General features: G+C 47.8%; 1 protein-coding gene across 1 annotated transcript in view; it reads left to right on the top strand.

The window, feature by feature from the left end:
• Positions 1-17,721, top strand: part of LOC147124761 (atrial natriuretic peptide receptor 1) — a 94,348-nt gene that overhangs the window by 16,220 nt on the left and 60,407 nt on the right. Inside the window, exons 6-9 of the mRNA XM_086003431.1 lie at positions 15-117; positions 1,206-1,345; positions 1,471-1,543; positions 9,481-9,619. Of these exons, the coding sequence (XP_085859557.1) occupies positions 15-117; positions 1,206-1,345; positions 1,471-1,543; positions 9,481-9,619 (455 nt within the window). The remainder of the gene's footprint in view (positions 1-14; positions 118-1,205; positions 1,346-1,470; positions 1,544-9,480; positions 9,620-17,721) is intronic.

Here is a 17,721-nt window from a genome sequence, read left to right as displayed (position 1 = left end):
TTTTCTGAATGTAGGTGGTCCTTGTCCATCTCGGTGTAACTTCCTTAATAGCTCACATAAAGGTGGGGCGAATGCAAGCTGCATTGGAGGCTAAAACCACAGTGTTACCTGCAAAAGGTAATTTAGAATGAAATGTACTGTGCATTACTGTAAGAGTTGGTGGTCTAAAAAAAAGCGCTACAAAATTAGAATAATTTTAGAGGGACTATGTCCTCTCAATAGGACAACCCCTCCTGCTTGCAAACACCACGGGGCTGAGTTTCATCTCTAGGTGTAAGTCAGTCCTAATTTGATTTGCATTGCTTTGAGACCCCACCAGTACTGAGGGAGTACTGAACTGTCAGAGGTGCCGTCTTTTGGATGAGACATTAAACCTGGGCCCCGTCTGCCCTCTCAGGTGGATGCAAAAGATCCCACGGCCATTATTTTGAAGAAGAGCAGGGGAGTTCTCCCCTGAGTCCTGGGTCAATACTTATCCTTCAGCCAGCATCACTAAAAAAAGATTGTCTGGTCATTATCACATTGCTGTTTATGGGAGCTTGCTGTGCGCAAATTAGCTGCCGAATTTTCTACATTACAGCAGTGACTACACTTCAAAAAGTACTTAATTGGCTGTAAAGCACTTTGGGGTGTCCTGAGGTCGTGAAAGGTGCTATATCATTCAGGCCTCCGCCGTCTTTGTGACTATGGTTCTCCAATGTGCCTCCGTGAATCCCGAAGTTCACAAAATAAACTGTACAGTGGCCACCAACCAGAAGATCTTTTCTAATGAAATTGTGGACAGCTTTCAATCTCAACTGCTTCTGAAGAACGGTGGTCATTTTGAATAGCCGAACATGTAATAAATATAAATATAAGATAGTTACCAATAAATCCAGTGGGGAATTCAGGAGAAACTTCTTTACCCAGAGAGTGGTGAGAATGTGGAACTCACTACCACAGGGAGTGGTTGAGGTGAATAGTATAGATGCATTTAAGGGGAAGCTAGATAAACACATGAGGGAGAAATGAATAGAGGGATATGCTGATAGGGTGAGATGAAGAGGGGTGGGAGGAGGCTCGTATGGAGCATAAACACCAGCATAGACCAGTTGGGCCGAATGGCCTGTTTCTGTGCTGTAAATTCTGCGTAATATTTAATTCTATTGCCCAGCACCGAGCAGTGTAACAATGTACTAATAACATCTTTCTGTTCCTGTGTTGAGTGTGTGGAGATGGTAACTGCGATGAGGATGAAACGTGCTCCACATGTCCAGCAGACTGCGGTGACTGCATAGCCACCATCAAAATTGCCATAAGTTTCCCAATCTCGCTGGTCTGCACTGGTTTCATCCTTACCATAGTGGTAGGTCTTCTTCTGATGTTCTCCGCAATCTTCTACCCATTTCCATAAAACAAGATGTAATGATAATGAATGTTAACATAGAGTATGCAGCATTATTGGACCTTTACATTTTTTTTTGATCACAGTGGTTTCAGTACCAGAAGCAAAAGATGTTGTGGGATGAAAGCTGGATAATTGACTTCAATCAAATTAAGCAAGGTTTGTACATTGTCATAAAGTTGATAGCTGTAGATGTAAATTTGATGGATTATTTATTGGATTCTTTCTTGCTGATGGCAGCACATGCACATGTGTAAAATTGTCTATGCAAGTTGCACAGAATATACGTTCTATGTAATATATGAAGGCACAGATATGCAGATTTTGTTTACAGCCTCAGACTGACTGCTGTCTGGGTTGCAGTACAACCCAGCAATAGTTCCAAAGTTCTTTGATGATATTTCAGAACACAAACTGTACTACATTGGAAGGTCAACCATTCGTAAGATTCAAAAGAACATTTACTCCACACAAATAAAGCTGCCAATCAAACATGCACTGCATACAATCCCACAGGATGCTTGTATTTGAATTGAATGCCTTGACCCATTGGTCTGGTCCAAAAGCTTTGCTTGCTGTGGTTATTGTCAACTGATTGGCATCAATTGGATTGCTCCTGTAACTCTGGAGATATCCAGTATTCTTGGAGGGAGACTTGTCTAACAAGTCATTCCACTGCAATATCTCTAACTCAGTAACTTTGTCAAACTCGGCAACTTTGAGCTCAAGCAAGTTTATGTGAAGATACTTGCTGCATGATTCCTGGATACTTGTGGCTCCCAGAAACTCCCATATCATGCAAGTTCCACAATACAAAAGTTTCCGCTGTCCTGCCATAATAAATTAACTCAGAGGAACTTCTAAGAACCAAAAGTAGTTTCAAGTCAACTAGACCTCTTTGAAACAAAGTTTAAGTGGCAAGCTATTCTAGTATGTTCTGCTGTAGATCTGCAGTGCATGCCTATACATAGAAACATAGAAACATAGAAGATAGGAGCAGGAGTAGGCCATTCGGCCCTTTGAGCCTGCTCCGTCATTCAATGAGATCATGGCTGATCATCCAAATTCAGTACCCTGTCCCTGCCTTCTCCCCATATCCCTTGATCACTTTTGCCTTAAGAAATATATCCAACTCTTTCTTGAATATATTTAATGAACTGGCCTCCACTGCCCTCTGTGGCAGAGAATTCCACAGGTTCACCACTCTCTGGGTGAAGAAATTCCTCCTCATTTCAATCCTAAATGGCTTACCCCTTATCCTTAAACTATGACCCCTGGTTCTGGACTCCCCGTCCATCAGAAACATCCTTCCTGCATCTAGTCTGTCCAGGCCTGACAGAATTTTACAGGTTTCGATGAGATCCCCTCTCAATCTTCTAAACTCCAGTGAGTATAAGCCCAATCGACACAATCTCTCCTCATACGTCATTCCTGCCATCCCAGGTATCAGCCTGGTGAATCTTCGCTGCACTCCTTCCATGGCAAGAATGTCCTTCCTCAGGTAAGGCGACCAAAACTGCACACAATACTCAAGGTGCAGTCTCACCAAGGCCCTGTACAACTGTAGCAAGACATCCTTGTTCCTGTACTTGAACCCTCTCGCTATGAAGGCCAACATACCATTTGCCTTCTTAACCGCCTGCTGCACCTGCATGCTTACCTTCAGCGACTGGTGCACAAGAACACCCAGGTCTCTTTGCACTTGCCCTTCTCCCAATCTATTGCCATTCAAATAATAATCTGCCTTCCTGTTTTTGCCACCAAAGTGGATAACCTCACATTTATCCACATTATAGTGCATTTGCCATGTTTCTGCCCAATCACCCAACCTGTCCAAATCGTACTGGAGTTTCACGACATCCTCCTCACATGATGGAGTGAATGAACGAGTCAGAAGATAAAGAATTGAAAATAAAGGATGATATCATCCACGAGCTTGAGGAAGGCTCCCGTGTTCTATCTCCCCATTCCCTCAATTCCCCAAGCTCAGAATTTCCAGTGCCTTTCCCTCATGAGGAAGGCAAAGATCTTCGATAAAGTGAGCTCCTCCAATCTGCATGCACTTCCTTTCCATCTGTTAAGTATAGCCTTTTCCTAGAAGCAGATAAAAAATGGAAATATGTTGGTATGAGGATTATGAGAGAAGATATGTGTTACTTAGCTCAGATTATGTGATTCTGCGAGCATATAACCAGCAGATACCCTGAGTTAAGATCATAGGAACAAGAGTAGGTCATTCAGCCTCACGAGCCTGTTCCGCCATTCAATTAGTTCATGGCTGATCTGTATCTTAATTCCTATGTTCCGTAACCTAAGTTGGAACAATGCTTGGTGTTTGTTTATTGTCACATTTAACGCACAACAGACTAAATGCATTAGCATGACAGCAATACAGAGTGCACCAGGTCTGCATTATTGACACTCAAGAGATTGGCTTGGAACTTGCGGTCCTGATGACGACAAACTGTCAGCATTCGCTGTCATTTCACCTTTGAAACTGACCGCAACTTCAGGATTTAACGCATGTGCAGCCTAATGCGGAAATCCTGAAGTTGCAGTCTGTCGTTCACTGCTCCTCCACAGGCTGTGATGTGAATCCTCCCCCAACCCGAGCCGGCAGTCAGTGAAATCACTGATCTGACGAAAACTTCCCCTTTCCAAACAATAATCGCTGTTAGAAACTAATTTTAAATTGGTGGAATGTTAAATTTCTCCATTAAGTTAAAAATTATTAGATTTTAAAATTAATTAAAACATTTCTTTTAGTATTTTTTAAAGTTTGTTTGTGATATTTCAGCTTCTACCTTAACCCAATGTGTATGTCCCAATCTTTATTTTGCTCTCTGTAAATTTTTTTAAAAGTGATTGGGGGAAAAATTCGGTATCACCCATTTTGGGGCGCTAATATCGGCTGGCGCAAAGTTTCGCGCCCAGTGCTAATTATCACCTCCGACTGCAAAATTCGCCTCTCTTGCCTTCTGGAGGTGATTTGAGCGCTAAATCAGGCACCATACACCTCTCTTAAGGTGCTAATGTCGGGGAGCGAGGAGCTACCTCAGAACGCTATCGAAGCTCAGGCGATGTCAGTTACCATGGAAGCCAGACAGACTGGCGCCATCCAGTTCTTAAAGGAGGGAGGCCATCTTGCTGGCCAACCACACCCTGCTCATTGCAGCCTTGAATCTCAGCCTGGAGAGACCTCAAAAGCAATTGTGGTAGAACCACTAATGGATAGGCCCAGGGAAAGGGCTCGGCGCTTAGGAAACTTAAAAGTGGTGCTGAGGACCAAAACCCCTTAGGACAGCGTTAAATCTCTCCAGATGTCTCTCTCCCTCTCAACCTGCGTGTACCAAAAATTTTGCCGACAGGAAAAGGCAGGAAGCACCCGTCTTTAAATAGCGCTCCCCCAGCCCCTTCCTGACTTGAAAACATTCCCCTCCACCTGTTGTTCCTAGCGGCAGGCGCTAAGGCAGGGGGCGCAACTCAATTTCCAGTCCGTTCCATTGCACGCTTGCATGATGTCACGATCTGCGGGCGCAGGAGATCATGGCGGTAGTGCTTAGCATCGCCGCAAAATGACTGGTCAATTTTGCAAGCGGTGCTAAAATCGCTGCACTCGGGCGCTAAGTTCCTAGCACCCCGTTAACGCCCCCCGGAGGCGTGAATGGGAGGTGCTAACCAACTGAATTTTTCCCCCATTGATTATTAGTGTTTTCTATTTCCTGGTTCCCTGTCTGTAAGAATTCTGCATTGTGATTGGTTGCTTAGACAGCTTGTAGATGTCACAGCCGCTCGCACTATGGGATTCCCACTAAACTACGCTGATTTCAACTGCACGTCGGAAAAGCTGAACATCTCGCCACAGAGGTCGCGAGATCTTTGTGGGAAGCTTACTTCGGGGTCAGTGGTGAACACTGCTGACCGCAAGTTCCGGGCTTATATGTTTTGTGTTGTATTTGCACAACATTTCAAAATATTATTTTCATGATTGCAAGATGTATCAACAGGCAAAACAATGCTCAAATCTATCTCACCCTATTCAGTTTGTTTCTGGATTAATCAATTGCTGGATTATCGGAAATGTCAAATTGAGCTCATCCAAAACTCTGCTGCTTGTGTGCTAAGTTGCACCAAGTGCTGTTCACCCATTACCCTGTGCTCGCTGACCTACATTGGTTCCCAGTTGGCAACACCTCGATTTTAAAATTCTCATCCTTGTTTTCAAATCCCTCCATGGCCTCGCCCCTCCCTATCTCTGTAACCTCCTCCAGCCCCACAACCCCCCCCCCGAGATCTCTGCGCTCCTCCCATTCTGGCCTCTTGCGCGTCCCTGATTTTCATCGCTCCACAATTGGCGGCCGTGCCTTCAGCTGCCTAGGTTCTACGCTCTGGAAATCCCTCCCTAAACCTCTCCGCCTCTCTACCTCGCTCTCCTCCTTTAAGACGCTCCTTAAAACCTACCTCTTTGTCCAAGCTTGACCTAATATCTCATTATGTAGCTCGGTGTCAAATTTTGATTGATAATCGCTTCAGTGAAGTGCCTTGGGACATTTTACTATGTTAAAAGCACTATATAAATGCAAGTTGTTGTTGTTGTAAACCTTAGCAGGTGTATCAAGTAACGAGTATGTAATCAACGAGAATGAAAATGGCAAAATGTATGACAGTCAGCCGTGGCTCAGTGGGTAGCACCTTTGCCCCTGAGTGGAGAAGTGACAGTGGTGGTAACAGGAATGCTGTGATCCTGCCTCCATCCCGCCTCCGAGCAATTTTCCCACATGCGAGTTTTCTGACCCCGTTTCCATCCCACCTCCAAGAGGCGGGATAGGCCCTTAAGGCCCTTAACAACCACTTAATTGCCTCTATAATCCCATTTTGAGAGGTCTTTCCGATTTTAACCCTTTCCCCCCATCCTACACGCCTCCTTTGGAACACGCCAGGTAATCCTGGCGGCCTCACTAGTGGATTGCTTACGAACAGCTGCAGCTCCACCATTACAAAGGAGTTTTCACCGATGATCATTTGCAGGTGGCAGAAGTTTGTTCTTTCAGGTCTGGGGGAACTTTTAGCAGGCATACTCAGTGTTGTGGAAGTTTGGAGCCTGGCACCATCTTCAGTGTGACCTCCTGGGAAACCCCTCTCCCCACCTTGACTAAGCGCTTCTTCAGCTGAGGCATATTCCAGAAGCATGCCAAACATTTAATTCCTTTCTTCCTGGACATCAGATTCGGATGCAGACCAGCCGCGGTAGCAGCAGAACCATGAGCAACAGCAGCACCAACAGCAAGAGCATCAACAGGACCGCCAAGCTGCTAGTCATCCACCTGAAGATACACAGGCCAGAAGGTGCCAGCGCGCGACAACATTGCTGCCCGGGATGCAAGGGACGCACTCATCCTGGCCAGATTTACTTAGCCTGCACAATCAAAAACTTTTGCCTCGCACCTTCTTATCAGACCATCGACAATGGCCAAGAACCTGCAGATTCCTATCACTCTGACCACCATACTGACAATTGCAAGTCATCCTAAGCCCTCAATGTGGAAGTCCCATTAGCGAAATGACACACGCTACAACTGCCACAGGTTGCCATCAGAATTTTTAATGGCAATAAGCATCTGATGGCTTTTCAACATTAAACATCACATTACACCCAAGTGACTACCCTTGTGACTACTTGTGCATTATCTCCCTCTTACGCGTGCTCCTACGTGGTGCTTCCCCTGTGGCTTCAGCAGATGTGGAGGCCCCTTGCTCACTTTCTTGCTTCTCCTGTCTCGACACCTTTGGTGGGCATCCTCTGGGGTTGCGAACCTGTGAGGGCTCGGCAACAGTCTGCTGCTCCTGCGGCTGTGCAGGGGTTGAGACGCCAATCTCAGTTGGGTGGGGACTCTGGTGGGGCTCTGACCGAGGGCTTTGCAGTGGCATGATCATGTGAGCACTCGGAGAGAAGCCCCCACTTACTTGCTGTCTGCCACTAACATCCCTTTCATGGGTCAGCCCCACTTCAGAGCTAGCAGGTGGCTTGACAGCACCTTGCTGCACTTCAGGGGGGCCATGAGGACCCGTTTCTGTACTGGAAGTCCTACTCCCGAGGACTTGCATGAAGGTCTGGTTTGTATGCTCAATAGCTGACCATCGCTCCTCAAAAGATGTCAGTCTATTGTGAACAATGACCATGTTTTCACGACCCTGGCGACTAAGCTCCTCCATGGCCGTAGCCATCCTCTCCTCTATGGTAGCCATCCTTTCCACAGAGGTTGCCATCCTTTCCGTGGTGATGCGTTCATGCGCCAACACCTCCACAAAGGCTCTGCTCATGTTAGTGATGGACTCCACTATTCGCTCCACACTCAGCGACCCTGGAGACAAAACCTGCCAGAGACTCCTGCACCTGTTCCTGGAGTTACAGCACCGCCTTCCTAGAGTTACAGCACTGCCCTCCTGGATGGACCCGGAGGCACAGAGTCGACATGCAGTGGAGCCGAACTGGGGGCGTCCTACGCCCTCCAACTAGGACTCTCCACTGTTGTCCCTGTCTCCACCATCTGCTGATGCTCCCTTGTGAGCTGTGATACACCAGGTGACAACTCTACTCTATGTCTCGAAGGTCCCACCGAGGCGTGAGTGTCTGCGTTGGTGCAGGGTGCACTTAATTCTGCTGACGCAGCGCCCTCAGAGGTTGCAGCTTCCCCTGAGAAGTCTGGAAGCTCAGGCTCTTCCTCCTGGACAGTGGGGACGGGGGCTGTCGATGGTCCTGTGGGGGAGTAAAGGAAAGAGTTAGAGATGTGAGGTCAAGGTTACATGCACATTGAATAGTGCAGATGATCATAAGTCAATCTGTTAGACCATCAGATTCATTATCAGTGACTCATGCAATGTCAATGAGAGAGATGCCAAACTATTCTGTCACAAGCTTGCTGTGATGTGCCTACCTGTCCATCCCCCACTTGGGAATCCTCCTCGATCCCGGCAATTTCCAGGGCCACCTCCTCTGAGGTGGTGAACTGGGCTACTGAGGGTGGCCCTCCTCCTGTCCTTGCTCTTTCCCTCTTATTGTGGGCTCTCTCTTCCTGCAATGAGGGACACAAGTGGAGTTTGAGTGAGAATGAAGGAGTGTAGAGATTCCATAGCATAGATGCTTAGAAGAAGACAAAGGGCCCTCCTCGTGTGTTGTAAGTTGTCAATGCATCACAGTGATAGAGAGTGTGAGGGCTGCATGGTTGAATAGTTAAGTGAATGTGACCATAGAGAGAGAGGGAATGGGTAAGTGTGCAGGGATGTAAGTGTCAAGTGGGATGTGGAGGAAGAGGTTGGCAAAGCAGAGTGCTGGTGAGGAGGCGATGGGGATCAGATTGAGGGTGAAGGGAAAGTCATACTCACTTTTCCAGTGCGCAGAAGGTCATGAAACCTCTTCCTGCACTGCAGCCAGGTTCTGCGGAACATAGAGATGGCATTGACCTCCCTGGCCACTTGCAGCCACACAGCTTTAGTTTGCTGTGGTGCCTTTTTTCTCCCTGGGGAAGGGAAGAGCACCTCCTTATTTGCTCTTGCTCCCTCCACCAGAGCTTGGAGGGAGGGCTCATCAAAGCGAGGTGCACACTTTTGCTTGCTGGTGGACATGGTCAGTAAATGAAGTCCTTTAAACAATGTCCAAAGCATTTGCAGTCTCCAGAAGAAGCAAGGCGGCCAGCAGCACTGATGATGTCATCGGAGGTGACTTTCAGGATGGAAAGACGAATTGGGCCAGGGGTTCCCACACGCTGGAAATCAATTGCCCAACTGGGGGAAAATCGCTCTTTTTTCCCACATCACACTGGAGTCGGATTCAGGACTTGAAAAACACCTGACACGCCCCCAGCCCGCCCACACTGGCAAAATCGAGCCCTATATAAATGCAAGTCTTTCTTTTTTTCTTTGTTTCCTTCCTTCTTTCTTTTCCTTCTTTCATTCCTTCCTTCCTTTCTTTTCACCGATTGCATATATTTACTTGACATAGCAAAACTCTGGTCAGTAAGATGAAATGGACTTCCTAATGGCTTTTTGTCTAATCCAAGCCATCCTTCCTGATGTGATATTTTTGAACTCTCTTGCAGATCATGCCATGATGGGCAGTGTCATCAGCGTTCCAAATGGAGCCAGTGATTCCAATGCCAGCTGTGTCACCACAGTGAGCTCTTGTACAGGAGCTGTCAATGCATCTAGAAAACAGCACTTTACCCAGACGGGGATATTGTAAGTGAAGCGCAACTATAACTATATCCATTAATAATTGAATATAGTAATGAAAATCATTGGTTTCCAATCTGGCTCTTTGTTTAGTGACCACTTGCTTTGCCTCTCAGTTTCCTTCAATAAATGTAGCAGAAGTTGTAGCCTGTATTAGGGGCACTGCACTGTCGGAGGTGCCGTCTTTCAGATGAGATGTTAAACCGAGGCCCCGTCTGCTCTCTCAGGTGGATGTAAAGATCCCATAGCCAATATTTCGAAGAAGAGCAGTGGGAGGTCTCCCCGGTGTCCTGGCCAATATTTATCCCTCAACCAACATCACTAAAAAATTATCTGGTCATTTATCACATTGCTGTGCGCAAATTGGCTGTTGCATTTCCCTACATTACAACAGTGACTACACTTCAAAAAGTACTTCATTGGCTGTAAAGTGTTTTAGGAGGTCCTGAGGTTGTGAAAGGCGCTATAGAAATGCAAGTCTTCCTTTCTTTCTTCTTGTATTTCAAACAGTTTCACAGTACATAGAAACATAGAAACATAGAAGAAAGGAGCAGGAGTAGGCCATTCGGTCCCTCGAACCTGCTCCGCCATTCAATGGCGATCATGGCTGATCATCCAAATTCAGTACCCGGTCCCTGCTTTCTCCCCATACTCCTTGATCACTTTAGCCTTAAGAAATATATCCAACTCCTTCTTGAATATATTTAATGTATTGGCCTCTACTGCCTTCTGTGGTAGAGAATTCCACAGGTTCACCACTCTCTGGGTGAAGAAATGCCTCCTCATTTCTGTCCTAAATGGCCTACCCCTTATCCTTAGACTGTGACCCCTGGTTCTGGACCCCCCGACCATCGGAAACATCCTTCCTGCATCTAGTCTGTCCAGTCCTGTCAGAATTTTATAAGTTTCAATGAGATCCCCTCTCATTCTTCTAAACTCCAGCGAGTACAAGCCCAATCGTCCCAATCTCTCCTCATACGTCATTCCTGCCACCCCAGGTATCAGCCTGGTGAATCTTCGCTGAACTCCTTCCATGGCAAGAACATCCTTCCTCAGGTAAGGTGACCAAAACTACACACAATACTCAAGATGTGGTCTCACCAAGGCCCTGTACAACTGCAGCAAGACATCCTTGTTCCTGTACTCAAACCCTCTCGCTACGAAGGCCAACATACCATTTGCCTTCTTAACCGCCTGCTGCACCTGCATGCTTACCTTCAGCGACTGGTGCACAAGGACACCCAGGTCTCGTTGCACTTCCCCTTTTCCCAATCTATTGCCATTCAGATAATAATCTGCCTTCCTGTTTTTGCCACCAAAGTGGATAACCTCACATTTATCCACGTTATATTGCATCTGCCATGCTTCTGCCCAATCACCCAACCTGTCCAAATCATCCTGTAGTTTCTCGGCATCCTCCTCACAGCACACACGCCCACCCAGCTTTGTGTCGTCTGCAAATTTGGAGATATTACATCAAGTTCCCTTATCTAGATCATTAATATATATTGTGAATAGCTGGGGTCCAAGGACCGATCCCTGCGGTACCCCACTAGTCACTGCCTGCCATTCGGAAAAAGACCCGTTTATTCCAACTCTTTGCTTTCTGTCTGCCAACCAGTTCTCTATCCAAGTCAATACCTTGCCCCCAATCCCATGCGCCTTAACTTTACATACTAATCTCTTATGCGGGACCTTATCAAAAGCCTTCTGAAAGTCCAAATACACCACATCCACTGGTTCTCCCTTATCTATTTTACTAGTTACATCCTCAAAAAATTCCAGTAGATTAGTCAAGCACAATTTACCTTTTGTAAATCCATGTTGACTTTGTCTGATCCTGTCACTGTTTTCCAAGTGCTCTGCTATTACATCTTTTATAATGGACACTAGCATTTTCCCCACTACCGATGTCAGGCTTACCAATCTGTAATTCCCCATTTTCTCTCTACCACCTTTTTTAAATAGTGGGGTAACATTAGTTACCCTCCAATCCATGGGTACTGTTCCAGATTCTATCGAATGTTGGAAGATGATCAGCAATGCATCTACTATTTCTAGGGCCACTTCCTTAAGTACCCTAGGATGTAGATTATCAGGCCCTGGAGATTTATCGGCCTTCAATCGCATCAATTTCCCCAACACCATTGCCCTACAAATACTGATTTCTTTCAGTTCCTCCCTTTCATCAGACCCTATGTTCCCCGACATCTCTGGGAGGTTATTTGTCTCCTCCTTTGTGAAGACAGAACCAAAATATGTATTTAATTGGTCAGCCATTTCATTGTTCCCCATTATAAATTCCCCTGATTCTGACTACAAGGGACCTACGCTTGACTTCACCAATCTTTTTCTCTTCACATATCTATAAAAGCTTTTACAGTCAGTTTTTATGTTCCCTGCAAGCTTACACTCATATTCTATTTTTCCTTTCTTAATTAATCCCTTTGTCCTCCTTTGTTGAATCCTAAACTGCTCCCAATCCTCAGGTTTACTGCTTTTTCTAGCCAATTTATATGTCCTCTCCTTGGATCTTATGCTATCCCTAATTTCCCTATTAGGGATAGCTAGTAACAGCACTGCTAGCTAACTCACTGCTACCTCATTGGCTAATCCTGTGTATATGCACACAACACATAGTACATAGTACATAGAATGCACAGCACAGAAACAGGCCATTCGGCCCAACTGTTCTATGCTGGTGTTTATGCTCCACACGAGCCTCCTCCCAGCCTACTACATCTCACCCTATCTGCATATCCTTCTAGGCACTCATTCTGTCCTGGCGAATGAGGCAACTGGTTCGATTACAGCCGGGTAACTGTTTTCCATCTCCCGGGTTAATGTCTATTTACAGTGAGTGATGTCTCCCCGCTCTGCAGCAGCTGCAGTTTCACCATCCTTAAGCACCACAACACGCCCTGACATCAGGGATACTGAGGAGAAACCACCTCTTGTGTCCACAGGGAAATGCTGCTGCAGAACCGCCATCAAAGTAATGTCATTTGGTTAGGTTGCTGCATTATGTTAATTGTAACCTTTTGATGGATGGAATTCATTCACAATTTGCGTCGTGTGCATATCTTACAAAGTATTTACAGCATGGAAACCGGCCATTCGGCCCAACTGGTCTATGCCGATGTTTATGCTCCACACGAACCTCCTCCCACCCCTCTCTATCTCACCCTATCAGCATATCCACAGAAACCACAGAAACCCCACAGTGCAGATAGAGGCCATTTCGGCCCATCGAGCCTGCACCGACACATATCCCACCCGATCCCCGTAACCCCTACATCAACACATATCCCACCCTATCCCTGTAACCCCACGTATTTAATCCCCCTAATACTAAGGGTCAATTTATCATAGCCAATCAACCTAACCCGCACATCTTTGGACTGTGGGAGGAAACCGGAGCACCCGGAGGAAACCCACGCAAACACGGGGAGAATGTGCAAACTCCACACAGACAGTCGCCCAAGGCCGGATTCGAACCCGGGTCCCTGGCGCTGTGAGGCAACAGTGCTAACCACTATGCCACCGTGCTGCCGTAACCTTCTATTCCTTTCTCCCTTGTGTGCTTATCTTTAAAACTATGAAAGGCTTTGATAGAGTAGATATAGAGAAAGTGTTTCCACTTGTGGTGAAGAGCATAACTAGAGGCCATCAATATAAGATAGTCACCAAGAAATCTAATAGGGAATTCAGAAGAAACTTCTTTACCCAGAGAGTGGTGAGAATGTGGAACTCGCTACCACAGGGAGTGGTTGAAGCGAATAGTATGGATGCATTTAAAGGGAGGCTGGATAAGCACATGAGGGAGAAGGGAATGGAAGGTTATGCTGATAGAGTTAGATGAGGAAAGACGGGAGGAGGCTCGAGTGGAGCATAAATGCTGGCGAGGACTGGTTGGGCTGAATGGCCTGTTTCTGTGCCGTTTATCCTATGTAATCCTATGTAATCTAGCTTCCCCTTATATGCCTCTATACTATTCGCCTCAACTACTCCATGTGGTAGCGAGTTCCTATTCTCAGCACTCTCTGGGTAAAGAAGTTTCTCCTGAATTGCCTATTCCCTATCTCTCTCTTATTTTAACTAATTGATCAGCCTCTGCTCCAGATACTGCTTTTTTGTAATTATTTTTCTCCTCTGCTTTTCCCTCTGCAACACAAAAGCTGGGATTTCCGAGCATTTTGCCTTTCTGAGCCACATTGGTGGGTACCAGGAAGCCCCAGGGTTACAGATAAAGTTTAAGGCAGCGATAGAATCAGAGGGGGAAAAATTCAGTTGGTTTGTGCCTCCCGTTAGCGCCTTAAGAGGGCGCTAATGGGGCGCAAAGCCTCATCTAACTCTATCAGCATAACCTTCCATTCCCTTCTCCCTCACGTGCTTATCCAGCCTCCCCTTAAATGCATCCATACTATTCGCTTCAGCCACTCCCTGTGGTAGCGAGTTCCACATTCTGCACCTCTCGCAGAATTGACCCGACATTTTGTGGCAGCGCTAAACAATACTGCCCAATCTCCTGCGCACGCAGATCTTGATGTCATTCGAGCGTGCAACGCCCTTGTGGCGTCCCGGAATGGAAATTGAGTGGCGTCCCCCTTCTTTCCGCCTGGCGCAACCAACGACAGGTAGACTGGAACACTTCCCAGTCGCTGTGGGGCTGTGGGGGACGCTATTTAAAGGGGGGCTCTTCCTGGCTTTTTGTGTGGTGGACATTTTTGCACCAGTTGTTCTGAGAGAGCGAGAGAGATTTTGAGAGAGAGAAAGAGAGACTTCTGCATTGAGTCAACGCTGTCTGAAGTAGTTTTGGCTTCTGACCATAACTTTGCAGGTACTTTGGTTTTTGACCTTCATTACTTTGATTGCCAAGAGACTATGGGGACTGCACTAATTGGGGTCGTCGTCCTGCGCCAGCAGATTTGGAGGCCACAGAGACACAGAGAGAGAGTGGCAATCATGGCCAGACGGAAGAGGGTCAACAGGCCTCTGTACAGGAGACCTTACCCTCCCAGGGTGTTTCGCCAACAATTCTCATATATTAATATGTCTGAGGAGCAGTGTTTGCGAAGGCTGCGCTTCAGCAAGAGGTGGTCACTGAGCTCTGCCACCTGCTGCAGCCAGACCTGCAGCCTCAACTGAGGAGCAGGACGTCTCTGTCGGTGGCAGTGAAGATAACAGTGGCTCTCAACTTTTATGCCACCGGCTCATTTCAATCAGCTACTGGGGACATTGCCAATACCTCCCAGTTCATGGTCCATTGCTGCATCCGTCAGGTCACAAATGCCCTCTATAAAAGGAGGCAAGAGTACATCTCTTTCCCCATGACCCTGGACAAGCAGCTAGAATGCGCTATGGGCTTTGCGAGGATAGCGGGCTTCCCCTTGGTGCAGGGCACCATTGGCTGCATGCATGTGGCTTTGCGTGCTCCGCATGAGAATGCAGAGAATTTCCGCAGCCAAAAGGGGTTCCATTCCTTAAACGTGCAGTTGGTCTGTGACCACAGACAGCTGATACTCGCTGTCAATGCCTGTTATCCTGGCAGCAGCCACGATGCATACATCCTGCGCCAGACTACTGTGGCAGAACTTTTCCAGGTGGTTGGCTTCTCGGGGACAAGGGATATCCACTGTACACCTGGCTGATGACACCGCTCCGTACGCCCAACACCCCTGCTGAGCTGCAGTACAACGAGAGCCATCAAGCTACCAGGAACATCGTTGAGCACACAATCGGCATGTTCAAGCAACGGTTCCGCTGTCTGGACCATTCTGGAGGAGCCCTGCAGTACTCGCCTGAGCGAGTCTCCCACTTCGTTGTTGTGTGCTGCATGCTGCATAACCTGGCAATCCTCAGGACCCAGCCAATGTCACCAGGCCTTGGAGCACCACCAGAGGAGGAGGAGGAAGAGGAGGAGGATGATCATCAGCAGCACCAAGGCGGGAGGGAGGCCCACAATGTAGAAACTGAAAGGGCCGTCCTTTAACGGCTGATAGCAAGCTGCTTCTAGGCCCCTGCTGAGGAAATGGCTTCTGCCATTGAGAACAACATGAATTAAACCAACACGCAACCCCGAAGCCGGCCAAGGCAGCAATGATTGTAAAGACCAAACATGTACATTTTGAATACAAAAACTTATTTATTTTACAAACTGCGTGTGTGTCATTTCCTCATGACAAATTAATAGAAAGAAACACAAAAAAACAGTCATTAACATAACTGGTTGTCACAACCTGGAGATAATGTCCAAAACACTAAACAAAAGTTTGACCACGAACCTCGGCCTTTAATAAAAAAATGACCAACATTTTGTCACACCTCCTACTTTTTGCCTTTCGAGGGTGATATCCTTCCCTTGCGCACTTCCCCCCTTCCCACCCTACTGCTCCTCCGTAATGGGACCCCAGTGGCTGCAGCAAGGCTGGTGGAAGGCTGCTGATTGTCACAACCTGAGACTGCAGATGCCCTTGAAGGACGGCCTCGACCAGCTCTAGCCCTGGAGGGCCCGGCTGCAGACTGCATCAACTCTGCATGGGCGGCAGCAGTCTGTCCTACAGGTGGTGGCAAGTGCAGTGGAGAAGTGACAGTGGTGGCAGCAGGAATGCTGTCATCTTGAGAGAGGACAGCAACTCCCTGCTCGACCGACACACTGGCACTCCTACGGGGCTGCACTTCAGCATCCGGAGCAATCCACTGGAGCACAGATTGCTGGCCTGCTGCGGCGCGGTGAGAGCCCCGGGGAAATGTGTCCGAACCAGCGAGGATGGCAGCAGTCAGTGCTCGCGTGGCCTCAATCTGAGTCTGCATGAGAGCAGTCAGAGATGGGGTCATGGCAGCCAGTGACTGAATTGCAGCACTAAACATTTGCGTGACATCCGCCTGTGCTACTGCGAAGTGCTCCACACTCCTTGCCAGTGATTTAATGCATTCGGGACCCTTCCCACTGCACCCATGAGCTCAGTGTGCATGTCCACCGCCTGGGTGTTCATTTCAGCGGTCAGTTGCTCCTCCTCTGCATCCACTGCAGTAGGACTAGCTGGCATACTCTCCCTCCGGGGAGAAGGCCCCTGAGCTTCCCTACCCCCATCGCGTTTTTGCAGCCCGCTGGGTCCTGGAGCTACACCCTCATCAGACCCTTCCCCCCTGCTCCCCTCCAGGGAAGGCATGTTCCCAGTGTGGGCATGGGCTTCCTCAGGAGAGGGTGGCGCTGATGCTCCGGCTTCCTCTTCCTCCTCGCCTGCAGCTTCACTCCCACTGGCAGCTTGAGGGCCCATCTCCTCAGCTGGTGAATCACCATCTGAAAGCAGGGAGGTACAAGAGTGGCTTTAGCGTAAGGACAGGGTGGCAGTAAGGGAGGAATGAGTGCAGCGATTTAGTAAGTTGGATTGAAAGTGTCAAAGGCTGGTGTTCTGAGGGACAAGTAGAAGGAGAGAGGACAAAAAGGTGATGACCTTACCATTGCTGTCCAGAACGGGGTCGGCCTCTCCAGTGGCGACGGGACCGATCACCCGGCTTGCCACAATCCTCTGGACGCGCTCCTCAAGATCGCTGAGGGGTTGCAGCTGAGGCCGCCCTCCACCCGTCCATTGCTGCTGTCTCCTATTATGAGATAGCTTGACCTGCAAGAAAAAGGACGGCGTCTGAATAAATATACAGCCATGGTCTTGCCTGATGTGCCTCCCATAGGTGAATAGCCCTGACTGTATGCAGAGTGTGGAATGTGCGTATGTGTTTCATGAGAGGGCCATATGTGTTGGATGAGTGTTGGGCATTGGGGTTTTAAGACCCTCTGGCCATAGAGTGAGGTTGAGATGGAGATATGGAGAGGTATTGAAAAAAAGCCACTCACCCTGACGACCCGAGTGAGGTCGTTGAACTTTTTTCTACATTGTATATGGGCCCTGGGCACCGTGCTCCTGGAGGAGACGTTCTGAGTCACCTCCCTCCACACTCTTCTGTACTCGCGCAGCAAAGGCCTCCTGCCACTCTCTGAGTACAGTATCGATCTTCTGTGCTCCACCGTGCCAACCAGAGCCTCCAAGGCCCGCTCGCTGAAGCGCTGTGCTCGCTCCCTGGCCCTCTCCATAGTCCTTGGCTGCAAG

Source organism: Somniosus microcephalus, chromosome 1, assembly GCF_052327205.1.
Source record: "Somniosus microcephalus isolate GS21.2 chromosome 1, FLI_Smic_1.0, whole genome shotgun sequence".
Taxonomy (NCBI): Eukaryota; Metazoa; Chordata; class Chondrichthyes; order Squaliformes; family Somniosidae; genus Somniosus; species Somniosus microcephalus.
The sequence above is the reverse complement of the archived record's forward strand: the minus strand, read 5'-3'. Positions and strand labels throughout refer to the sequence as shown.